Source organism: Equus caballus, chromosome 2 (assembly GCF_041296265.1).
Source record: "Equus caballus isolate H_3958 breed thoroughbred chromosome 2, TB-T2T, whole genome shotgun sequence".
Taxonomy (NCBI): Eukaryota; Metazoa; Chordata; class Mammalia; order Perissodactyla; family Equidae; genus Equus; species Equus caballus.
The window spans coordinates 90,507,327-90,534,310 of NC_091685.1; the positions used below are offsets into that span (position 1 = coordinate 90,507,327).

The 26,984-nt window shown below is 41.1% G+C and overlaps 1 protein-coding gene across 7 annotated transcripts in view; it reads left to right on the plus strand.

Moving 5' to 3' along the window:
- Positions 1 to 10,216: 10,216 nt before the first annotated feature.
- The window catches only part of NR3C2 (nuclear receptor subfamily 3 group C member 2), a 325,844-nt gene continuing 309,076 nt past the window's right edge, over positions 10,217 to 26,984 (plus strand). Inside the window, exons 1-2 of one of the 7 annotated variants that reach the window (XM_023636455.2) lie at positions 10,217 to 11,369; positions 18,957 to 20,715. In XM_023636455.2, the coding sequence (XP_023492223.1) occupies positions 18,959 to 20,715 (1,757 nt within the window). In that variant the 5' untranslated portion in view covers positions 10,217 to 11,369; positions 18,957 to 18,958. Of the gene's footprint in view, positions 11,370 to 12,115; positions 12,205 to 12,782; positions 13,023 to 13,311; positions 13,701 to 18,956; positions 20,716 to 26,984 lie in introns of those variants that run through there. The other 6 variants (XM_023636454.2, XM_070261544.1, XM_070261546.1 and 3 more) reach the window with 6 other exon arrangements.

Below are 26,984 nucleotides of genomic sequence, written 5' to 3' on the forward strand. Positions count from 1 at the left end.
TGGCACTGCTCATCAAACCACACTGAGGCAGCGTCCTACATGCCACAACTAGAAGGACCCCCAACAAAGAATATACAACTGTGTACTGGGGGGCTTTGGGGAGAAAAAGGGGAAAAAAATAAAATCTTAAAAAAAATATATCATTAATTGAATTTAGCTTGTTCTGCAAACTCATGTGGCTCGGTGAAAGATTAGCTCATCTTCACTAGAATATTTAGCTCCCTGATTCTACTACCTCAGTTTATTGCAAAAGACGGCCCCCTCGATTTTGAGAGTGTACACCCCGATCCCAGCATCTACATCCCAGCCTCTGACCCCACCTATCCTTCTACTCATCATTTCTCATATCTCTCCTTAGCAATAACCTTAGATCTTTGTGCCTTAGTTTAAGCCTGTCCCATTTTCTTCTCTGTTGAGTGGAACTGGTCATCACCTGATGAATACTGTTAAATGTCCCCTGTACTTATTCTCTTCCTCTTCCCTTTAGTAGTAGAACTCCAGTTTTAGCAGGGCACACAGCCAGTCAACTTTTCTTGAAAATTGCTCTGGCTCATGAGAAGTACACAAAAGTTATGTGTGCAAATTATTTAGTCGAAGTTTTTGTTTTTTAGCAGAAAACCGTGGAAATGATGCTGGTGATGCAGCCTCCACCATACAGATGAGGACAACACTTTACAATATTTGGGGAGCAACAAGAGAAATGGGTTCCTAAAGAACTCATGCAGTAGAACCATTTATCTGCCCTGGACCATATTCATTTCTCTCAACTTTATGTGAGATAGAATTAATCTTTTTTCCTTTTGAGCCACTGTATTTTGGGGGTGTCTTTGTATAGGAGCTTCATCTGTACCTGACCAGTACATATGAAATACCTGAAGATTATTTCTAGGTTAAAGGTCAACATATTGCCAAATAAATGAGCTGAATAGTGGCTAAACTCACTGAATTCCAAAATCCTGTTGCTATGTTCTGAATGTTTGCATCCCCCAAAATTCATATGTGGAAACCAGAATCCCCAAGGTGATGGTATTAAGAGGTAGGGCCTTTGGGAGGTGATTAGGTCCTGAGGGCTCTGCAATTAGTGCCCTTCTAAAAGAGCCTCCACAGAACTCCCTGGCCCCTTCCACCATGTGAGGAGGTAACGAGAAGTCTGTAACCCAGAAGAGAGTCCTCGCTTAACCAAGCTGGCACCCTGATCTTGGACTTCTAGCCTTCAGAACAGTAAGATATAAATTTCTGCTGTTTATAAACTACCCAGACTGTAATATTTTGTTATAGGAGCCTGACCAGACTAAGACACCTGTCTAATTCAGACTGAACACTTTTCTCTAAGATTAGAGTGAAAATACTCAGCAATTCATACAACATAGGTCGGCCAATCAGAATAGTTCTGGTAATGACTTAAGATCAGCACGCAATGATTTATATCAGCCTGCATTTCATTGAGTAAAAGGTGATTACAATTAATTGGGCTAAGAAGACAGATGATTGGAAAGTGACTCAATAAGATTACCATTGAAATGAACTAAATTTGAATTGCTCTGTTCCAAGGATCTCTAGTCTCCTAGGTGGTCAGTTCTCATTGCCCTGAAGTCATCTTCATTCTTGAGGATCTCAGAGAGAATAGTCTTGACTTTTAAATCCCTGCCCTCAACCAAAGCCATGAGCTGGGATTATCTACCAGCCCCACTTTGAGTATTGTTTGGATATATTAAGAACCAATTCCCTTTTCTCAGATCTGGGGCCAAGAGTGTAATACACACAACTAATAACAATGGGAGTGAAACCCCCAAGTGATGAAAGCATTACTACCCCCTATACTTTTTGGCTCCTTCCCTCTCCACCAGTAGCCCTATCAAGAAATAGGAATGTATCACTCTCATGCAAATTTTTACACTTCTGTAGCAAATATGACAAAATGTTCCCATCTCATAATACGAAGGTGGAGACTACATTAGAGCCTGTGATTATTTTTTGGTATGCTTGAAATATTTTATGAAACATTTATAAACTTATAAAATATGTTATGGTTTATGATATTATAATTAAATATTAATATAACAATTTTTAAAAAGCAGTCAAAAACTTTAAGTGATTTTCACAGTAGCAAAAAATAAAATGAACTCAATAGGCTACCTGACTTATTATGATTAGTTTTGTGATGATGTCACTGTCTACCAGGTTAATTATTTTAATTTTTTCATGTACAGTATTCCCCCCTTATCCATCAGGGATATGGTCCAAGACCCCCAGTGGATGCCCGATATACACTATGTTTTTTCCTATACTAAGCATTTATCACAGACTGTGGCTGTAATTTCTGCAGTTTGAGGTGCGACAGCAAACCAGCACAAATTTCTTTTCCCTCCTTCATAATTTCATAAATGGAAGATTTGTCCTTACTGTAGAACTTAGCAACCTCAGCATACAATTGTTTTCTTTTCAAGTTGAGAACTTTGACCTTTTCACTTAAAGGAAGCACTTTATGGCTTATCTTTGGTGTATCTGAATTGCCAGTACTCTTGTGCTTTGGGGCCATTACTAAGTAACATAAGGTTTACTTGAACACAAGCACACCACAGGTGATCTGATAACCAAAATGGGTACTATGTGACTAATGGTTGAGTAGCATACACAGCATGGACACATTGGACAAAGGGATGATTCGTGTTCCACGTGGGACGGAGTGGGATAGCGCAAAATTTCATCATGCTACTCAGAAGGGAGGGCAATTTAACACTTACAAATTGCTTATTTCTGGAATTTTTCATTTAATATTTTCAGACCAAGGTTGACCACAAGTAACCGAAACTGTGTATCAGGGAGGACTATCGGGTTTCTCACTTTCAAAAACTGTTAATGATGTTTGTCTTTCTTTCTGGACTGCTTCCATAACCTTTGATGACATAATGCTTCAACTAGAGTCTACTGCTAAGTGTAACACAAGTTTCCTCACAAGTAGCACATTCTACCACCACCTTTTATCTTGCTCACTACCGGTCAAGTTTGATTTAAGTAACTCTAGGAATACAGCTTTATTTTATTCCTGTTGGCTTTCCTTCACTATTCTTCTGGTCCATCTCTCTAAATCCAGAAACTTCATCTATCTCGATTGAATTTCATTTTTAGTCTTCCCAAGGAAGTAAAATCCTACAATGTCAACCTAATTTCTTAATAAAGGGATGAAATTGTTATAGAAGTAAACAGGAAGCCTGGGTACCTCAGAAAAATATTGGAAATCTCCTCACACAATAGTTGGTTAAAAACTAGGAATGACCACTATGGCTTTGTCAAAAGCTCATCAAGTCCAATTGATCTAATGCTCCCTTCTAATTGGAGGAAAGGTGAAAAAAAAAAGCATGAGTTAAAATCTAACTGAAGAGTAATGAGCCCACTTCATGACACACTCAGGATAGAGAGAGAAAAGTGATCTGGACTTGACCACAGTGGACTACGTGCAAAGGTAATTGAAGGAATGTGGTTTATCAATTCTCAACTCCCCCAAATAAACCAAAGTTAGTTAGCCTTAAGATAATACAATAATAAACTGATAGATACTTTAAGAGCCTGAAAGTGGTAAAGTACTTCCCAAATACCGATTCAGGACAAGAATCAAGGGTCTTGAAAAATCAATATATAGTCTGAGGGTCACAAGAGAGAGTCCTAGACAGCAGCTAGCAAATTTCATTATTCCAATGATGATGTGATTGTGAAAACCTCCCTCCCTTTTTTATCCCTCCCTGACATTCTCTTTCTTCTGTCCCCTATTTCCTGCTTCTCATTCCTTCCTCTCCCTTACTCCCAGCAGCAGCTGCCAGCAATAACTTAAAACTCTGCAAAATGAGCAGCCTGGGGGCAATTGTTTCATTTACTATACTCTAGGGCAGTGGTTCTCAAAGAGTAGTCCCCAGAACAGCAGCATCAGCATCAACCTGGGAACTTGTTAGAAATATGAATTCTTAGGCCCCACCCCATACCTACTGAATGGGAAACTCTAGGGGTGGGCCCAGTAATCTCTTTTAACATGTTCTCCAGGTGATTCTGACTCATGCTAAAATTTGAGAATCACTGTTCTAGGGAAGAGAATTCTTAGAAGTCTGAAGTGCTCAGTCAGGTGAAGCTCTGATTCTCAAGACTTTAAAAAACCCTTTGAATTGGAAGCAAGATGTTCAATCCCCAAAAGAATCAATCCCGATTTTCTTTCTATCTGGAGGTAGATAGCTAACATTTTTGGAGAGCACTTACTAGATCCAGGTACTGCGTTAAGTACATATATTGTTGTGGTATCAACAGTCTTATTTTACAAATGAGGAAATCTAAATTTAGAAAGATCAAGTAATTTGCCCTGGGTCATACATTTAGTAGGTAATGGAGCCAGGATTCAAAACCATCCAAGGATGGGGCTGGCCCGGTGGTGTAGTGGTTAAATTTGTGTGCTCTGCTTCAGTGGCTGGGGGTTCACAGGTTTGGATCCTGGGTGTGGACCTACATATCGCTCATCAAGCCATGCTGTGGCAGTGTCGCACGTACAAAATAGAGGAAAATTGCTACAGATGTTAGCTCAGGGACAATCTTCCTCAAGCAAAAAGAAGAAGATTGGCAATGGATTTTAGCTCAGGGCCAGTCTTCCTCACCAAAACAAACAAACAAACAAACAAACATGCAAGGTGACTCTATTGTCTAGCTTGATTTGCTCATTCTGTGAAAATCGGGAGTGAAATACAGCTCTAGGCTGAAAGTTGCTGCTTAGACTTTTCATTCAAGGACACTGAGCCTTGGGGCTCCTTCTTGTACCTTGGGCTTTTTGAATTCTCTGCAGAAGTTAGTGTTTGCTTGAATTTCTCAGTGAGTGTACTTGTTATTAATAGTCTTGATTTAGCTATTGGATCCATAGTTTGTTTGTAAATGTAGCAGTAGTTGTGTTCTAGTATTGCAATCTTACAGTGCCACAGAAATAACATATAGTGGATAAAAATATATGTGTATATGATATTGCATTTGGTTCCTTGGCAGTTTTTATTGATTTATAACAATACTTTTTTTTTAAATAAAGGTAATTTAAAAACAAATTGCATCAAAACTTCAGTTCATATGGTACTCAAATTGGAAATAAAAGCAGTATAATTTATGAACGAATGGAGTAATAGTGTATGTTGAAATGATGTAGTATAAAAATAATTTTCTTGGAATTTTTTTCTTTTTTGAAATATATAATTACTGTAAAAATATGTACTTTTGTATTAAATCAAATCAACCAAATAAAAGTTACATTTATAAATGTATTAGAAAAATCCCAGAACTTTAGGGGCTTATTTAGTCCTTTATACAAGTAAGCAATCTCTACTGTCATCATCCAGCAGCATTGCAAGTCTATTCAGCTTCCACTCAGAGGACGTGGTTCCACCACATTCATGATGAAGGTGATTAAAAAGTTTTTTTTTTAAGTAATGAACTAGTTTAAATGGAAACATGTCTAATTTTTTTGATAAAATATTAAAGTCTAGCTATCATTAGCACTAAGCACTTCAAAATAGATTGTAGTTTAAATATTAATAATTGATGTGGCATATACCTTCCATATAGAAAGTGTTTATACACGTTTCATTTTTACACATGGATATTTAATGTCAAAAATTTCTGCACTAAGAAAACCATATAACACTCTGTGAAAAACTATCAACACCAAAAGATTTGCATCTGGCAGGGGTTTGTATTGGGAAAGAAGAAAGAATATCTACCCTCAATTTTTACTAAAATTGCATGTCTGTTGAAAAAGTCCTACCAAGCAATTAACATTGCTTCATGTGGAAAGAGCTAATAGACCTGTGCCCCCAAAAGGATTAGAAAAAAACAAATGCAATGTAATCAAAAACATCATTTAATATAAGAGTGCATTAATTCCCCACCGTGCCAGCTAGATGAAGTGGGAAATACTCAGCTGCTTTATTTGGGACAAACTCAAAACTTGGATTAGGTCCTCGAAATGAGCAGATGACCTCTGAATGGGATGATTCAGTAGGCTGCTTTAAGAGTATACCATTACCCCTACTTCCCGTAGAACAAAATCACTCAATTGGAGGAGACTACAGGTGAAAGGGAAATATGACACTTGCAGAGACTTAGTTTTAGTTTGCCTTGTAATGCATTACCCGCAGCAAATTTACCTCTATCTTTAGGAATAAAGATGACATCTGTCATGAAGCTTCTTACATTTTTCTGTCTGCTATTTCCAGTGTCATATATCTGACATGTGATAACCTCCCTTTATAAATTCTAATGTTAGGGAAAAGATTTTATTCATTTCGGATGCCCACATGGCTATTCTTGACCTACTTGCAAATATATGACAAGATACACTGCACATTCTCTCATTCTGACGTTTCTATTTCTGACATTGAACACACCTTTTAAGAATAACATCGTCTTTATTATGTGTACACAGGCATCAGAAAATTAAAATTTAAAAATCCACTTGGCCTCGCTTTGTATGGATACCTTATGGCCCGCCCTCGATGCATTATTAACATTTTCTATCACAAGAAAATATCTTTTTTCATTGTTGTTTTCATAACTAAACATTTAAATCCTGAAGCATTTTGTTTCTCTGCAATCATCTTTGTTAGAGTAAAAAAATAATGTTGATCAAAATGTTGTCTTAGTTGTTACTGACAGCTGTTAAAATGCTGCTAAAAATATAGCGCCAACTACTGCAAAGCTAACTGCTCCTGTGAAGTCCTAACGAGGAATTCTAAATGAGCTCTTCATCAAGTTCAACAGAGACTCTTATGTTTCCCACACCTGACCCACTGGATTGTTTCACTTTTCTATGGTTGTTATTGCACTTAATATCAGAGAAGCAGCCTCGATGCATAAGCCTAATAAGCACACAAACCATGCAGTTATTTATGTAAGATTAGCACAGTTATTTAAAGGTGATGAATTTCCTGTACTAAACCAAGAAAAAGACGAGAGAAAAAGAGAGCAAATTGAAAATACATTTTTATTAAAATATACTGCTCTAAGTTCCTCCCCCCGTTTTCAACTACTGTACATTATTTCTAAATTTAGAACATCACTGTAGGCACAGTGAAATCTGATTTGCTTCTAATAATATGGCATACTAATTGTGATGCATGTGCTGTTTGGTGCTCTGTCATCTCAAAATCTGGCCATAGAAATGTATTAGGTTTGTGTATTTTCTATTTAAAATGACTACAAATGAAATTAAGGTTGACAGATGAATAAATAGTTAGGTAAACAAATACAGAAATTAATGAATAACCAAAGCTAATAAAAATATTCCAAGTAGTCTAGAAAACAGAGTTTGGTCGACTTTGGATAGTAACAAAAACCCTGATATGTTTTGTATTTATCTTCTGGTCCACAATTTCTTATTTGCTTGCAATGTTTATAAACTGGAACATGTGTGTTTTGCAATAAACAAAGAAGAAGTTCTATCTTATATTATTCCCCTATTCATCTTCTCTCTCCAACACTCTCCTCCTTCCTCTCTTTGACTCTCTCTGTCTTTCTCAACTCTTTCCAACAGCTGGTAAGAGACAGGAAAAAAAAAAAAAAGCTTAGCTTTTTAGAAAGAAAAAAAAAAGCCAGAATGGCTAGGCTTATTAATGAAGTTAACTATGACCAAATGCTTAGCCTTTAACTTTTAAAAATTATTGAATACAATTAAATTATATAATACCTAATGGTCTTTACTTTCTTGTCAGTAAAAAGGAGAGGTATTTAATATATTTCAAAATATACTCAGTTTGGAGGGGGAGCTTATGATTTCACAGCTTAAACAACGCCATGCCTTTTTTTTTCCTCCCCCCAGTGCCAGCTGTTTGAAGAAATGGGATTAGGATCAGGGAACTAAGGGGTGGCTCTGCTAAAGCTGAAATAAAGAGCAAGGGAGGATTTTTTCCAACACAAACTTAGATGATATTAGGCTTTGTATCTGAAGTTATATAATAGAGGATGTGATGTCATACATGTAAATTGCAAATGCTGAGTCGTGCACTTTATACTGGCAAACCTCAGGGAGTTTGACACTAATGGGATGAGGGAGGGAGGTGTCCTGAGGTACAGCGACTGTGAATGGAGGGTGAACAATTGTCAAAAAGGAGATAAGCTGATGCTGCTTCAAGATTTAAGACTATTTGGCAGCTGTAAATAGTCTCCAACTATTTGGAGATGAAATTAAGATCCTTTTCTGTGCTTTTCCTTTCTTAATTTTTATTTTTCTTAAAAACACATTTTCATCCTTTTGCAAAGAAAAAATATATCTAAAAGGATGAAAAGAGCAAACTTGTTAAGAGACAGCCTAAAAAACAACCAAGTAATGACATTTCCAAGCATACATTTTTTTAAGTTGATAGGGCTCTTTATTAATGGGCATTAGAATGAAGAGTATTCTGAACAACCAGAAAACCCTGCATCTCCATCTTTGATGGAGTCTCTCGGAGGCATCGCTTGTGGGGTGATTCCAAGCAAAACCAGTGCCACTTTCTCATCCAATGAGAGAGCCACAGATCTTATCCTGGAGCTGTTCTCCTTCCAGAGTGGCACAGAACAACCTCTTGTCTTACAGCCAGCAAAAGAAAATAAAGAAGGAAACTTAATTGCTCAAATGTTTGGGCAAATATCTAAATACTCAGATACCTAAAAACAAATAAAGATTTGCCTATTAGTAACTGCAAGATCCCCTAACATCTCTGCCGAGGGATAAGAGACACTGCTTTATATGTTCATATGGACCACTCCCAGGCTATTTCGGTGTGAAAAAGTTTCAAAACAATATTTATATATGCTTAAAAACTCAGTCTTAGTTTATAACACCAAATTGTTTTAAAGGCTGGGAAGATCAAAAATTGAGAATGGACAAGAAAAAACACAGGAAGAAATCTTCTAAATTTCTAAAAGGTGGCAGTTATAACAACTCCACTTGCCACTGTAGTCTGACCCCTGCCAAGTAGTCTGTAATAAAAATTAATTTAAATAGTGACGGAGTACTTAGGTAAAAAATGTTTAAGATAAATCATTTTGTAAAAGGGGGACAGAGTAATCAATGCCTAATTTATCAATTTTGTAAGCAGAATTTACATTATATAGGTTACCTTAAATGACAGTTCTTTTCCTCTAACATTTCATTATGAAAAATTTCAAACATACTAGAAAAAGTTTAAGGAATTTTACAATGAACACCTGTATTCTACCATTAATACCATACTATGTGCATGCTTTATCACATATCTATCCACCCTTCTGTCCATTTTATCAGTCCATCGATGTCTGTCCGCCTTACTTTTGATGCATTTCAAAATTCAGTTTTTGCAGTCAGTACGTCTAAATGGCAGTTCTTTTTAAACTTCATTGAATACATATCATGTTAATTTCTAAAAAAGTACATTATTTATTAATTTCTTAATTTCACCTAAAACGTAATTACTTAAGAACTTCACATTCCCTACAAATAAGGAAACAGAATCAAAAGGTTGTTTTGCTTGAGGCCAAATGCCACCTTGAGCCATTTAAGAACCGGGTAGTGCCAACACTGTGTGGGTGATGGACGCAATGGGAAGCTGGGTATTCGGACAGTGTGAATGTGGTTGAAGAGAAGTAGTGATTGTTTTAACAGGGCAGCTCCATGTTTAACACGGTTTTGTGTGGGAAGGGATTAACAACTTTCACAGCTATTTAGGAAGAAAATGGGAAAGAACCCAAAAAAAGGGAGAGGAGGGAGTCAATAGAGCCTGTAGAAAAAGGAGTGGTAAGCCGGGGAAAAGGGGTGTGTGGGGTCAATTCGTGGGGTTTAACTGAGTCATACAAGCAGGGGAGCCTGCAAGTGGTAATAACATTCACAATGCATCCCTCCACCCAAAATCTTCCACCAAGGCTAAGTGTAAATGTGCGGTACAAGAGTCTGGGGCTGAAGCGTGTCTCTCACACACATGAGGGCGCGTGAACACGCACCCACACTCAAACATATCCCCTGATGGGGGTGATCTGTGTGGCCCAGGGTGGGGAATGTGGGACTTTGGGATGGCTCCCAAGCCAGGAGGCGGCCAGCGGCTCTGCAGGGCAGCGGGAGAATCCCGGGATCGCGGGTCGCAGCTCCCTCCTCCGCCCCTCACAGTGCGCTGCCGGCAGCGCACCGGGCTGGGCCGCCCCCCTTTCACTTTCGCGTCTGCGTAGGTGTCTGCCCCGGCGGGCGCGAGGGCTCGGGGGCGCGCCAGGCGGCGCGGGGGCGCGCGCCGCTCTGCAAGCGGAGGGGGCGCGGGTCTGGCGCTCGGCCCCTTCCTCGGCTAGCTCCTCCAGCCGCCGTTGAAGGCGTCTGAGCCGCTGTCAGAGCCGGGGGACCCGGGCGGCCGCCGCTCCTCCCTGCTCTCCCCAAGCGCCCCCGCGCGCAGACACTCGGGCCTTCCTGGGCGCCCCCCCACGGTGGGGGTGGGGCAGAGGCGCGGCGAGCCCCAAAGAGGGAGAGAGGAGCAGCCTCCAGGGGTGGGCACCGAGGGAACAGGAAAAGAAACTTTTCCCTCCCGCCCCCCGCGCGTGGTCCTCACCCCGCGCCTCCCCCCGCGGGTGGGAACCGCACCTGAGGCCGGGAGCGAGGTCAGGGGACTTTGGGGGCCCGTGGGGAGGGGTGGGGGGTTACGTGCACTGGGGTTCTGTATTCCCTCGGCCTCCTCCCTGCCAGTGACCAGGGTGGGAGGGCGGCCGCTGGCGCCCCCAGCCCCGATTCCCACTAGCCGGTGGCTGGACGCTTTGCTGCCTCCTCCTGCTGGTGAGGGTGTGACCCGGGGAGGGGGCCGCGGCGCCGCGGGCTCCCCCTGCGGCCACCCCCCGTCTCTCTCTCTCTCTCTCTCTCTCTCTCTCTCTCTCTCTCTCACACACACACACACACACACACACACACACGCTCCGCCGCCCGAGCTGTCACCGGCCACCCCAGGCTCGGGGAGGGGGCTCGGAGAGCCGCGCTGCGGGGCGGCCGGCGCGGGATCATCCTGTCGGACTTCCCGGCTCCCAGGGCCGCTGCCGCCAACGCCCGGGAGACAGTAGCTTAGGGAGAGGGGCCCGCTGGAGGCCCGGCCACTGCTGCTGGGGGCAGGCGGGCGCCCGCGTCCCCCTCTGCGCGATTTGGCGGCGCCACCGCCTCGCCTCCTCCTGCGGGGTAACAACACTACTGCTCTATTGCTCTACCCACCGTCAGCAGGGCGACTGCCGGGATTCTTACCCTCTCCATCCTTACCGCCGAACGGCTAATATCGGACTTGCTGGTGGCGGCAGCGGCGGCGGTGGCAAGAGTCTCGCTGCCCCCACCCACCCCCCGCCCCGCGCCCCAGCCTCCCCACCATGTCCTAGAAAAGGTGAGTGCAGCGACAGTCACTTTGCGCTGACGGCAGCGGGAGGGGGCCGGGGGAGCGCAGGGGCGGCTCTGGGGAAGGCAGGGTCCGCGAAGAGGGCGCAGGTTGACGAACTGAGGTGGGCTGCGGGCAGGAGACGAGGTGCCCGCCGGGCCGCCTCAAGGCAGGGGTGCTGGGCGGCGGGCGAGCGATCGCGGCAGCTGTCCCTGCACTGGTCTAACCTAGATTTTGCAAGAAGCTGAGATCCAGGGCAAGACCAGCCCTCCGTAAAGGAGGTAAAAACTTAGTAAAAGAGACACGTCCATTCCTTTAATAATGAACAATTCGGCAGGGCAGACTCTGCCGCCTCCTCCTCGCCCGCCGGGTTGCTAGGTCCGGGACTCCCTTCTCTCCTGCCTGCAGCCCGTGCTCCGCCTGGGTGCGATCGCTGCCCGACTGCTCGCCTGGCCCGGAGAGTGCGCGTGACGGCGGGCCCCGCGGGAAAGTTGGGACACTTGGCGGGGACTCCCGGCTGCGGGGGCGCCGGGGGCCGCTCCGCGCAGGGGACTGCTGAGCATCGGAATCGGGGGTCGGGACCAGCTCTCCCGCGCCGCCGCTGTCGCCCCCGCCGCCAGGGAGTTCCCTACCTGGAGCGGCAGAGTTCGAGTCTTCCTGCGTTCGGGGTCTGGAATCCTGAAGCTTAATTAACTGTAAGGAGAGGAGGGGCCTTTGGGCATAGGGTGAACTCTCCCCCCGCCCCCCACCGACTTTGGCGGGTGCGGGGCAAGGGTGAGGCGGGAAGCTACACAGCTGCCGCCGCCGGGCTACGGGTCGCCGAGGGCCGGAGGACCAGATTTAGGTGTGTACGTCACTGGTGCTGACTCCGGGCCAGCCGGCAGCCTAAAACGAAGCCTCAGACGCGGAGCCTCAAAGTCTTTAGAAATCAAAGTTAAGAAGCTCATCCTTTTGCTTAGTAACTACAGCGTTTGGGTGGGCGGGAGGAGAGTCGAGGTGGGGGCGGTTGGAGGGAAACCGAAATTTTTTCTTGCAGACACTCGATCCTTAGAAAACCGTTTGTTTCCTTCCCCTCTCCTGTATGTTTCTCCCAATTATGTGCACCCCCTCCCACCCATTATAAAGAAGTGAATATCCTCGATAAGCTTTCTTTCAAATTGAGCTAGTGGAAAAATCCAATACTAAAGTAGTAAATACAGCAACAAAATTATAAGGAAGGAGAGCAGCGGCTCTTGACCCTGACACTTTTTGGGGGCGGCTGGGGGAGTGTGAGAGCGGCTATATTTATAGGGCTTTGGCTGCACTGAAATCACCCAATTTTCCTGCACGGTCAAAACACGGAAATTTAAATCGAGTGGGAACGTGATCCCCTGGCTCGCTGGCAGCGGACGCTGCGGCTGCTCCGCTGAGAGGTAACTCGGCAGACAGAGGCAAGGGGCGGGGAGAGGACCTCGGGGGTCGGTGAAGCCCACCGGGAGTCCTCCCGTGCGCGCGGACGCTGTGGGCGGCGCCTGGGCTAGGGCTGCCCCTCACCTGGCGCTGCAGGTGGAGAGCGTGAGGGGACACCACCTTGACTGGCTCTCGGAAAAACCGACTTCTTCCGCGTCACCACACTTTTCACGTCTGTCCAGATATCCTGGGGTCCGCCAAGAGAAGAGCCAGGTGGGCATGAGCAAGTTTGGGACAGTCGAGCGAGAGGGGCGGGGGGCAGCGAGTGGAGGGTGCCTAGTGCCTAATGTCGTAGCCGCTGCCCGGCACCCCAAGCGCCCGCCGCTCCTGCGGCTTTAAGGGAGCTGCCGAGTCCAGGCTGTGTCGCAGCAACTTTGTATCAGTCATGTCGCCCTCCTGGTGACTGGCAGCCATGTCTGTCCAATGAGAAGCCCGCCTGGCCCGTGCAGCGTGGAGCCTTGCTTCCCTCCGGGCCAATGGGAAGGGCTCAGGGGGGCGGGATAGCAACCTGAACTTTATCTGGACATGTGACCCGCTTTTAAAAGGGCCGGCCCTCGAGCTGGCCCACTCCCCCTCCGGGCTTTCGCCCGCCTTCTCTCCCTCCCTACTTCGCCCGCCCTGGCCCTGCCCCTGCCCCCTTCTCTCCGCTTCTCCGCGCCCGGGGTGTCATTGGACCGGGGAGACGCAAGCCAACTTCTGGCTGCTCGGAGGAAACCCGTGCAGTCACCTGGGTGCAAGAGCGTTGCTGCCTCGGGCTCTCCTGCTGCAGGGAGAGTGGCACTCACTGGCCTGGATGTGGTTGGATTTAGGGGGGCTCGGCAGCAGGGGTGTCGTGGCGTTGGCGAGCGCTGCAACAGGTAGACGCCGAGAGACGGACCCCGGTCGAGGCAGGTGTGTAAGGGTGCGCGGCGGGGCGCCGCTTGCCGGGCTCGGCGTGCGGCTGCGGCGCGGGAGCGTGCACTTTGCAGGGAGAAGTGGCTGCGTAATCCGGAGGCACAGTCAGTACAGTGCCGTGCGCTTGTTGTTTTGTTTTGGTTTTCCACTTTCCCCCCCCCTTTGGCCGCCAGAGGACTATTTTGGGAAAGTTTGGCCACTTTGGATAAATGCCCTCTAACGAGCAGCTTTCAGCCGCCTTTGGCAGTGGGAGGTCTGCCGCTCTTCCCTTTCCCCAAAGATGAATTTCGGATCGTTTTCCTTATACAATTTGAAAGGACGTTTGAATAATATTTCTTTCCTCTAGCAATTGCGGAAGCACCCAAATCTCAGCTGGAGGTGTAGCGGGATAAGGGCAGTTGAAGGAGAGAGATCCTGACAGGATCCTGATAGATTCTGTGTGAAAGGGGCTCTGGAAATTCGTGCATTTCCCCTTCCCTAATATTCACGAAACTCTTGAGAGAGGCTATGCTTTCTGTGGCATCAACTGGAATTCTAGAGGCAGGAGAGAAGGGATGAAGCTTCTTTTGGTGGCATCCGTACCCTACTACTAAATTCAGGTGCATGGCTTTTCCTACTGAATTTTAAAAGACCAGGTTTAAATTATAATGGTTTTAACTATTTATTATACAGCTTTAACTATTTATTATAACATAGAAGTTAGGAGAACTTACATAGCAGACACGTTTTTGAAACCTGAATTTCAAATACACTAAATTACTCTTTAACCTTTGTATTGCTAGTTCGCTAGGTGCTGTTATTGATGATATTAAAATAGTAATGATAACTGTGTTCTCCATCTGTGAAGTTGTGCAGTGGAGTTTTAATTTTACGTTTGACTTCATGGCATGCTATCATGGAAATGCTTGAGGAGAGAAGTCTTTTAAAAAAATACTCTAAAGGGGAGCTTTTTCCTTTAAGGGAGAAATTTGTTTGGGGATTTTGGAAAGATCAGGTGGCTCAGTGAATTAGGTGAGTGAATAGAAATCAGGTGTGCTCAATGCTAACTGGTTCTCCCACTCTCTTAGGTGACCTTGGGCAGGTTTCTATCATTTCCCTCATCTATAAAAGAGGGGAACATAATAATAGTTTTGTAGTAGAGATGACAGAAAAATAGTTCCACACAATGAACTCTTACAGCTACGTAACCAATGAAAACTGTGAAATTCTTAAGATCTGTCTTTAAGGTACCATATTATAGTGAAATAACTATAGAAAATCGTGTGTTTAAAATGGGACTATGTTTTGAGGGTATTAAAAGTGAAAGTGTTTTCAGATAAAATATAAATTCGCAGGAATCTTTGTTAATATTCCTGAAAAAGTTACTTCCTTATGGAAAAGGGCAATTTAACACAGACTGTAAAACATAAAATTTTAAAGTCAGGTTTTTCCTTTGCAAAAGTAATGTTGAAGAGCATATATATGGCTTAAAGTAGAACTTCTGTCAGTGGTTTTTCTCACTTTCCTTGTGTGAAATTTCCTTTATGTTTTGAGGGGGAGCCATTTGCATGAAAATTAAAGGGTCATAATGGCTTTTGTCTTTGTCCCATGAGAGTCTCAGTTATAGTTCCCATTGTAAGGGAGACAAGTCTGATTTTATATAAGCTAGATTTGTATCTGCTTCATCTTATGCTTTAGTAACAAAAACTTCCCCTTAACCTTCTGGATGTTAAATTCTATTAGGATCATATTCATCAGGTAATAATTTCAGTATTTACTAGTAAGTTCAGGTTGACTGAAATTCTGCTCAATCCATGATCATTATGCCAATTTCAAAAAGACAACCTGGTTTTCCTGGACAACATAGGAAATAAATTCCTAACCTGATCCATTTTTTTTTACAGAGAAGACCAATTAAAATAATAGGAATTCAACATAAAATATTTTAATAATCCTATTTTTAAAAAATCTGATCTTTAAAAATGTTTACAGGGGAAGCCATGTAGATGCTAGATATCTGTCTTCCATCTTTTGTGTTTGACTGTTGCCAACCTTTACTCTGTTTTCTTTGTTGAAAGGTGCATTAGGTTGGTAGATGAGAGTATCATAGACAAAGCTAATTTAGATTTCAGCAAAGCCTTTTACACATTCTTTAATGATAGCCCTGTCAATAACGTGGTGACATGCAAGCTGTTTTGTGTTATTGTTAGGAGAGTTCAAGGCTGGCCAAACAGGGCTTGGAAAGTTGTGATCAGCTGCATGACTTAGCTGATAAGGTTCTTCCTTGTAGAGTGCTTTAAGATTGTTCTTGCCCGCCATCTCCCATATAGTTTCTCTTCACATGTTCATATAGCCTCACAAATCTGAGATATGACTCCTGCCTTAGGGCAGAGTGATGAAAAGTGTCCCTCAGAATATTAGTAGATGTTCTGTGAAAAAAAGCCTGCAATGGATTAAGAGGATTAAAAAGGAAAACAGGTTTCTATACTGTGAAAGTTTTAGCGTGCAGATTTCCACGGAGAAACTTAAAAAAAGCCGTAAGTGATCATGCTTTTCAAGAGACAATTTGGAGGATGGATTTTTGAAGAGGGGTCTGGATGGGGATCCTCCTTCGGACTCAGGGTGGACAGGCCTATTGCCTAGGACCGGCGGGAGGGCATGGGGCCGTAGGAGTGGGAGAGGGAGCCTCTGGAGACCTTTGGTAAGGGTGTGGAAGCATGGGTGACTTCCAGGCTTTTGGGTGGAGGGTGGCACAGTTCACCAAGACAGGGAATGTGGGTTTAGAGACGGAGTCGGAGGGGGAAGAATGCACAGGGGATGTTCAGTTTTGACATGTCTCTTGTGGTATTTAATGAATTTGGACCTGAAGCATCTATACCTTAGATAGACATCCGTCGTTTACGTTCGGTATGGGGAGGACAGAATATTCTTAGGTAGAAGTAGATGCAGCACAGAATATTTATTGGTATTTTTCATCATGTGGCTGTGATTAAATGGTTTTCCAGTAAAGTAGAAAAGGTGAGTGTTAGCTATTTAGCTCCCATTTCACTATTTTTTTTTTTTTTTCAAGTTTTACTTGGCTTTCCTCCACACTAAATCTTCGGCTTACCAAAAAATTACCAGATAACTTTCTCAAATTTTGTAATTTGACTTATTTTCCTCTGTTTTGTGATTGATTTGAGATTAGGAATGTATAGAATAATGTTCTTTGAGTAAAAGTGTGCCACATAATTGGTAGATTTTAATGTTCACAAATCATTGGGTATTGATTATATTATAATAGTTTAAAATTTTTGACTTGCATTGTGCTATCTGCTTGGAATGCAGTGGTGAAACTGAAAGTTTCTGCCTTCTGAGAACTTAAAATCTAGTGGAAGACACAGAAAAGTAAGACATAATTACAATAGTAGGATAGTTTAGGCATTAAATTTCATTATAGAGCCTTGGGATATCTAATGCCAGTTTCTTTGGTAGAGTCATATTATTTTTCTGTGTTAATGCAAGTTCTGTAGCAAAAAGACTTCCTAGTCTCTTTTTTTTAATGAGGGGAAGGTAGGAAGGATGGAAGTAGTGAGTGGCAAAGAGGGAAGAGGATGAGAATCCTAAAGTAATATTTGTGTACAGAATTGAGGGAACTGCATCTTTTAGATGAGGACCTGTATTTGGGTCATAGATTGTTTACACATCTGAAAGGATTTGAAACTTGAGTGCATAAAGATTTTAAGAGTTTTATATATTAAAATGCACAAATAAAATTTTATTAAGACTGAGTTAATTTAAAGATACGTTTCTTTAGAGTCGTGGTTCTCAGCCGGGGGTGATTTTGCCCCTAGGCGCATTTGGCAATGTCTGGAGACATTTTTGGTTGTTACAGCTGGAGACGGGGAGTGCTGCTGGCATCTAGTGGGGAGGGGTCGGAGATGATGTTACTCAGCATCTTCCAATGCATTGGACAGACCTCCACAACAAAGGATTATTAGGTTCAAAATGTCAGCAGTGCCAAGGTCGAGATACTGTGATGTAGGGAGAGACCTGGGATCAAATTCTAGCTGTCACTTAGCCGTGTGACCTGTGCCTCAGTTTTCCCTTTTGTATCATTTGGATAATACTTTTACTAATCTCATAGGGTTGTTTATAAAGGTAAATAAGTTAATATATGTGAAAGGCTTGTAATATTGCAGTGAATTATGTAATGAATAGTAATTATATAAATATAGCCTATTATAGTCTGTCTCTGAAATAAATTTATATAGAGAGCCAGTGGATATTATTGTATATCTAAAACAATCCTGTGAGGTCCCTGAAGATGGAGACTGTGCCTGTTTTGTTTATCACTACAGATTCAATGACTGGTTGTGGGCCCGGGATGTAACACGCACTTGGTAAATATTTGTTGAATGAATGAACGCCTACATTATCAGGACCTATCTCGAACTTCCTCCATTTACTGTTGAGAAGGAAACTGTCTGTCTGTTGGGAGTCCTTTTAGCAGAAGTACCACTAGGTCAGGGTGCATGTCAGAGACTTTGCCAATATTGAAATACAGAGAAGACGGTCCTGACGTTCCCAAGTTGTCATATAGCTTCTATGAACCATCTTAGTTAATCAGAATATATGAATCTTTACTTTTCAGAATTGACATTAAATCACCTTCATCACTAATGCATTGTAAGAAAATTTTATTGTTTTAAAAATAATTCTTAAATTATTTTTCCTGTGATAATTCACTTGATAACTTTATATTGGGAAATGATAACATTAATTGCATTTCATTATTGTTTTTAATAAAGCCGTGTACTAGATATGAAAAGCAGCTTCCATATGCTCAAAAGACTCTAAAGGCTTTGGAGTTAGAAGTTTAGTTTTAAACTTGACTTTGACCTTGGGCAAGTCACCCACCTCACTAAGTCCTCAGTTTCCTCCTTGCCTGACTCATCAGTCCCTGGGATTACTTTGAATAATAAATAAGTTAACATTTGTAAATATTCTTTGCAAATTCCTGAGGCTGTATTATAGCAACTATGTTACTTTTATTTAGATGCAAAATAGTTTCATATGATTGCTTCTTATATTCTGGCTTCCGGACAAGTTATAGTCCATATGCTGTTATGTCCGCACCTAAAAAGCTAACAATTTTAGTATAAGTAGAAGTATTGCTTATAATAAGTAGAATAATTATTTATAGCTTAGTAAATGCAATTTTACAATGTCTTTTAGGGTAATTTTGCTATAAATGACTCTAATCCAATTCTTTAATATAAATTTATTTACCAGCTATGGAGACCAAAGGCTACCACAGTCTCCCTGAAGGTCTAGATATGGAAAGACGGTGGGGTCAAGTTTCTCAGGCTGTGGAGCGGTCTTCCCTGGGATCTACAGAGAGGACCGATGAGAATAACTACATGGAGATTGTCAACGTAAGCTGTGTTTCCGGTGCTATTCCAAACAACAGTACTCAAGGAAGCAGCAAAGAAAAACACGAACTACTCCCTTGCCTTCAGCAGGACAATAATCGGTCTGGGATTCTAACGGCTGATATTAAAACCGAGCTGGAATCTAAGGAACTTTCAGCAACTGTAGCTGAGTCCATGGGTTTGTACATGGATTCCGTAAGAGATGCTGACTATGCCTATGATCAGCAGAACCAACAAGGAAGCCCGAGTCCAGCGAAGATTTATCAAAATGTTGAACAGCTGGTGAAATTTTACAAAGAAAACGGCCATCGTCCTTCCACTCTGGGTGGTGTGAGCAGGCCCTTGAGATCATTTATGTCTGACTCTGGGAGCTCTGTGAATGGTGGGGTCATGCGCACCATTGTTAAAAGCCCTATCATGTGTCATGAGAAGAGCCCGTCTGTTTGCAGCCCTCTGAACATGACGTCTTCGGTTTGCAGCCCTGCTGGCATGAGCTCTGTGTCCTCCACCTCGGCCAGCTTTGGCAATTTCACAGTGCACAGCCCTATCACCCAGGGGACTCCTTTGACATGCTCCCCTAACGTTGAAAATCGAGGCTCCAGGTCGCACAGCCCAGCACACGCCAGCAACGTGGGCTCTCCTCTCTCAAGTCCATTAAGTAGCATGAAATCCCCAATTTCCAGCCCTCCAAGTCACTGCAGTGTAAAATCTCCAGTCTCCAGTCCGAATAATGTCACTCTGCGATCCTCTGTGTCTAGCCCTGCAAATATCAACAACTCAAGGTGCTCTGTTTCCAGCCCTTCCAACACAAATAACAGATCCACGCTTTCCAGTCCAACTGCTAGTACTGTGGGATCTATCTGCAGCCCTATCAACAATGCCTTCAGCTACACTGCTTCTGGCACCCCTGCTGGATCCAGTGCAGGCCGGGATGTGGTTCCTAGTCCAGACACGCAGGAGAAAGGTGCTCAAGAGGTCCCCTTTCCTAAGACTGAGGAAGTAGAGAATGCCATCTCCAATGCTGGGACTGGCCAGCTTAACATTGTCCAGTACATAAAACCAGAGCCAGATGGAGCTTTCAGCAGCTCATGTCTAGGAGGAAATAGCAAAATAAATTCTGATTCCCCATTCTCAGTACCAATAAAACAAGAATCAACCAAGCATTCGTGTTCCGGTACCTCTTTTAAAGGGAATCCAACAATAAACCCATTTCCGTTTATGGATGGCTCATATTTTTCCTTTATGGATGATAAAGACTATTATTCTCTATCAGGAATTTTAGGACCACCTGTGCCCGGCTTTGATGGTAACTGTGAAGGCAGCGGATTCCCAATAGGGATTAAACAAGAACCAGATGACGGGAGCTATTACCCAGAGGCCAGCATCCCTTCATCCGCCATTGTTGGTGTGAATTCAGGTGGACAGTCCTTTCACTACAGGATTGGTGCTCAAGGTACAATATCTTTATCACGATCGGCTAGAGACCAATCTTTCCAACACCTGAGTTCCTTTCCTCCTGTCAATACGTTAGTGGAGTCATGGAAATCACATGGTGACCTGTCTTCTAGAAGAAGTGATGGATATCCAGTCCTAGAATACATTCCAGAAAACGTATCAAGGTAAGTTGGCCTTTTCTCCTTTTTTGAAAATCATGGCTTTATAAAATGTTGAAGGTTAGCTTATCTTTACAGTTGATAAATTTAAATGCAGTTTACGGTTTTATTTTTGTTTTCAGGATGGTCATTTAGTGCTTCCCTCTTTGCTTCTTGGTATACTATTACTTCTTTTTTGAAATAGAGAAACAAAACATCCTTAAAGTGTCTTAGAAAATATTTGTGTTGATTTTGAAGAAGCGTATATAGGTGTTCCCCCGTCTACACTGCCTGTTTGTAGGTGTTTAGAGAAAGTTTGTTTTCCACTGCCTGTTACTATATTTACTTTAGCCGGCTGCTTTTAGATTTTTTTTTTCTTTAGCTATATAGTGGCTCACTAAAATTGCTTTAAATTAGTTTCTTTGTGGTCTTAGTCTTTTTTCTTAGCTGTCTTTATTAATCACTTCATGATTGGTTCTGAAAAATGAAATTGAACCCCAAACCTGTGACCCACAAACTCCCCATCCTGTTCGTCCTTTTCTAGCCAGGTTAATTGTATGGAAGTTGTGGTTTTCAATACAAATAAATCATTTCCTTAACTGTTGAGGGCTTTTAAAGACTCAGCACATCTAAATTTACTAAGTGGACAGTCTTGTTTTCTTACTCATATTAGAAGTGAAATATGTCATTGCAGTTTTGAATTGGTTTATTTATAACTTATAAGATCTGCAAGAAGACATACTTTACTTACTGTGAAATATCTGTTGGCTTTCCTTGCAGATAACATACTGTATATATTCAGAAAAAACAAGGAAGAGGTTTAGATATGACTAGAACGGGTGGCTCTAAGTTATGCAATAAATACTTGCATTGGACTTTGCTTCAGTACTGTTTTTTATTACATGGTTGCGATAAATGATCCCTTTATTGAACATGTAAAGAAGAGATTTCCTGGATATAGTTCATTCCGTTGGCATCTAGGAATACATGGATATTTTCCTTAAAAACTTTGTGGAAAGTATGTCCATCTCATTAACAGGATATAAAGTTTCTGTATGTATTCCTGTATCTTTCTGCTTCTATTCTGTTCTTTCCCGAACCAAAACCAGAAACTTTAATTTGTACATTCTTTTCCTTGTCGTGGGCTCAAATCATGCTCCTCTTGGTTTTATGGAAGCATGCATTCCAGAACGGACACTTGTATGTTCCTACAGTTCTCAGTAGCATGGACCATCCAGTCATATTCTAATGCCGCCCCTCTCTCATAAATTCTAAACTCTTTAACACACGTCCTGAGATAGCATGGCTTTCATCAGAAGCAAACTCAGCATGTGTCCTGCTGCTAGTGCTTTGTTTTACTTTCAGAGAAGGAAATTTTGCGCGTGATACAGATATTTTTGTAAGGGATGTTTTAGTGAGTTAGTGGGAGGGAGGGAAGCCTGGTGGTTAAGAGCGTGGCTGCTGTGGTTGAAATCCTAGCTCTGCCACTTAATTGCTTTGTGTCCCTGTGCACATTCCTTCACCTCTCTGGGCTCGAGCTTTCTCATCTGTAAAGGGGATTAACTAATACTCATCTCAGAGGTAGTTAAGAAAGTGAATTAATTTATGAGAAGTACTTTGAGTATTATCTGGTATATAGTATGCATTATAAAGTATATACATTTTAGCTACTGCTGTTAATGTTTGTTTTCATAATCTTTGCTTCCATTTCTTTGTTTTCTCTATCCTTCATCATATGAAATTCCACAAAATCTTTTAAAGAAATACATACATAATTAAAGGAAATACTTGATTTGTTGATAATTCTTATGATTAAGTTCTACTCTTGAATTTTTTTAATGATTAGACACTATACATTTACTACTATATTTGTATTTATGCTCTTTTAGTTTTCAAGGCTATTGCTTTAGGTGATGATATTTCTAGTAGAAATACAAGAGATATACCAGTTAAAATTATGAATTCTGTTAAGTTTATTCTGTATCCTGTGTCTACTGTTTTAATTATAGTTTTCACACTCAACTTGTGAAGCCCCTCCTGATGGTCTAGTGACACATAGTCTTACAGATTAATAGGAATCAGTGACCTTGAGCCTACATGCATTTGTGGGCAGTAGAGGTGTTGTCTGGTATCTCTTCTTGAGTATTCCAAAATTCCTAGTATAGTCAGAGGGGATTCATTTTGTTTACATACATACTGGTATTGTGCTAGTTAATATAAGTTTTCTAAAAACTTTAATATCAAAGCTTTAATGTTATTTGAAATCTTTTATAGATTACTTATTTTTATAGCTTTTCCTGGTGAATATTGTCCCAGTCTGTTTGTTTTGATTATTCTCAGAATAAAGGCTCAAGCATCAGAGGATATTTAGATCTTTTTCTGGATTTCAGGCTACACATTATAATATTTAACTTCATCTAAGCTTCATCATTGGTCTCTTATTTTGCGTCTTTTGGACCAAAATTCAACCTTTTTGCCTATTTCGTGATTCATAATGATGATACCTCATTCCAGGGAACTTTGAATAAATTAACATATTAAAAATTGTAAAGGATCGAGGCAGTACGTAACTGCTTCTAGGTTTCATGATATCCTTCATCTTTAGGTTGAACGCTAAACTGTTTTCTAGTAGATTTCAAAGTATGGTTTGGGTTCCAGACCTTTTCAAGGAGGTTCATAAAGTCAAAAATTATTCATTGGTAAAAGACGCATTCAAAATGGAAGACACAGACATGTGGATTATAATGTAATAGTGTCTGAGAAGTTCACTAATACTGTTTCAGATTCCACATTGCAACTAACCTTTAAGAAACTGCTCACTGTCAATTTTCAGTGTAATATCAAAGACGCACATCTGCAATTATATGGAAAAAAACCCATTAAAATGCTCCTTTTTCCAACAACATATCTCTGTGAGGCCAGATTTTCTTCATATACTTGAACCAAACGTCACCACACATTGAGTGCAGAAGTAGATATGAAAATCCAGCTGTCTTCTAGTAAGTGAGACGATAGACTTGCAAAAAATGCAGAACAGTGCCGCTCTTACTAAAGTTTTTCATTCTGGAAAATGTAGTTATTTTTTCGTAAATCTATGTTTATGTTAACATGTAATGACTTATTTTTAAATGATTTAAAATATTTTAATTTCTAATAAGGTAAATATCAATAGATATAACTCATATAAAGAAAAGTTCTTTGGTATCCTCAGTACATTTTAAGAGTGGAAAGATATCCTTAGACCCAAAAGTTCAGAATTACTGGTCTGTTTTATTCTATACCCCCTTTGGAGGTTAATGAAGAAAGAGGATATTACTGTGTTAGCCTTACTGAATATTCTGCTAAGGAAGGAGTGTTCTATCCAAATAAGAAGAATGCTTCTCATCTAGATTAATTTTTCAAGCTGATAAAAATGAGTAATGGCTGTGAAGTATGTGTTGTCTTCATTTCAGTCTGTGAGAGTGGTGACAAAAAGTCATCTATCTGTTAATAATTTCCAATGAATGGATTGTCTGAGTGCCAAATTGTAAAGTAAATTATGACAAAAGTTGAATGTAAAGCTCTTAGGATGGACACTGAACCTGCGTGTGCCATTTAGATTGGAGTTCCTCTGTCAGCTTGGACCGAAGCCAAACTGTGACCTTGAGTGAGTCACAACTTCTCTCAGCCTCAGTTTCTGTGTTTTAAAGAGAACAAGTTAAATGAGATGCTCTCTAAGGTCTGCCACTGAAACTGTTGAGCGGCTGTGTGGTTTCCCTGGAGTCATGTATGTTAAGAATCAAAATAGAAGTATCCTTAACATATTTCCTAATCTGGTTTCAAGTATATTTTAATCACAAGTCTGGCTCCGTAGCATCCAGGGTAGTCTGGACAGAAAAATGTCATTCCATTTACCATTTAAAAGTAAAAGTGGTAGGGGTGATCTGTCATTTTGCTTTGAAAAGCAGAGTTTTTTAAATCATATCTTTTATAAAATTTGATAGTTACTATGAATTTCTTGTTCTTTAAATGTATGCTATTCCTTTTGGAAACAGGGTTTTTCTGTTGATAGAACATTGGATTTTTATGGTGATGGTCATAATCACTTTGATAGTATCATAACAAGTGCTAGCATTGACTTAGACTTTAAAATGCAAAGTTTATTATTTAAAAGGGCATATTCTGGTAGGTTTCAAGACAAGTAATAAGATATTTGTCTTAATAGATGCTGCATTTTTTTCCATGATAGAATGAAACAATTTAGTAAGTAACCTACATTTATCAATTGTCCCTGGAGTTTGTTGAAACTCACCTTCAATAATAAACGAAAAGCTTCAGAATTCAAGGAGTTTGTTACAAAGTTTGCCCTGTCTTTTAGTAAACTTTCTGAATAAACCGTTGAGATATATATATCTCTGTGTACTACAGAGTATGAAAGAATTTTGGGTTTTGGTCCAAGGGATTGGTTATTGGTGCTTACTATAATAAATAAATCCAGTATAGAATTATTTAGGTCATTTGGAAATAAAAACATGGAACTTTCTTTTTGTTGTTATTTTCTCATAATATTTTGATTTTGAAATTGCTAGTGTACCTAGAATTTCTCCAGGTTAGTGTTCTAAATAATATTTTTAGAAATGTTTTAAAAGGAGACTTTCTTCTGATGATTCATTCACTTTCATTGATTTTTGGCATTTTTGATAAGAGTGGTGATATTACTGAAAAAAAACTTTAGTGCTTTTTAATGTACAAATCACTATGTACAGTTTACTTTTGTAAATTTTGCTTTTAATGTCACAAGTATCCTAGGCATATATGTCAGTTTGTCCACCTTTTATCATCTAAAGTATTAGTATAGTTAGAACTATTTACTTCATACTTAAAAAATGAAGTAGAGATAAAAGCCCTGGTTTCAGTTAAATAAACTCAAATTGTTCAACTTAAGGCAGTTTGCATACGTACCAGGGACATGCTGAAAGTAGGACCTGCAGATTTATCGTTTTTAGATTTGATGCATTTTGCAGTGTTGAAATTCTTGATGTGTCGACCCTTACTATCCTTGTAATGTTTAGAATAATATCAGATGTTATACTGACCACTGGTAGTTCAGGTGTAACACCACTTCCCCTAATGCTTTGATGTCATTAATTTTTTTTTCTCCACAGTAAGACGTTTTTTCCAGGCTTTAGTTTTACACTACTCATATACTGATTAAATGTCAGTATTGTTTTCTTTCATTTACTAAATTCAAATCGAGAGAGAAATATTGGCGTCTTGGTTATGTTTAAATATAGCCATTAAATTGTACATTTTTGTGGACTGTGCTCCAAAATTTACTAGTAAAAATCCAGGAAATATAAGCGCATTAAATGGATAACGTCTTCGTCTTAAATTTTAGAATTTCTAGTTTTAAACTTTTCCGGTATAGTCTTTGTTTTCAGTTTTAAGAGTTTTATTTTGTTCTTTATATAGTAAAGTAATGATGAAGTTAAAATGTAATTACATATAAGCATGTGTTACTTAATTGATGCTCTGGAAACCTCTAGATTTATGATTCTTAGTGGTATGGCCAAGGCCAAAATTTCTATGTAGAAAAGAGGTAGAAATTGCTTGTATTTTATGCAAGAAATAGGAAACTCTTGTCTAAGGAAGAAAAGAGGGCAAACCAAAAGTAATTTGAATATTTAAAAAGTGAATACCCTAGGGAGAGAGTGTGAGATAATAACTGGCTGTCTGAATTCATAACTGTGGCTCTGACTTAATTTTATTAATGATGGCTACTTCATTGGCGTGTATCCTCACCTTATATGTTAGGAGTTGTTGAGACGAATTTACAAAAATTGCAGCCTAAAATTGAATGAAATAAGGTTCGTAATCAACTTTGGGTATTCTGACAAGAAAAGATTATCTAGGCAAGTCTTGGAAAGTGTTGGGTGCGTGGGTCAGAGGTGGTATTTATCCTTAGTCTTGAAAATTTGCAGGGGGTGGGAGTGGGGTGGGTACTTCCCGGTGGAGGGAATTATGTGAGCAAAACCCTGGAGACAGGCAGAAAACATGGAGTGTGGTCAAGCTGTGTGGCGGGCTGTGGTATGGGGAATTGAAGGAAGAAAGCTTGGAAGAACTTAGTTGGAATAAGAAGGGAGTGGAACTTGAAAGTCACACTAACAAATTTGTACTTAATTTGGTAGGTAATGAGGAGCTGTTGAAACGTAGGAGCAGAGAAGTGGCGTGAGCTGAAGTGCACTTTGGAAAAACCTTAATTAGGCAGTGGTTGTAGGGTGGATTGGAGTGTAAAGAGCCTTGTTAAGAAGTTATTG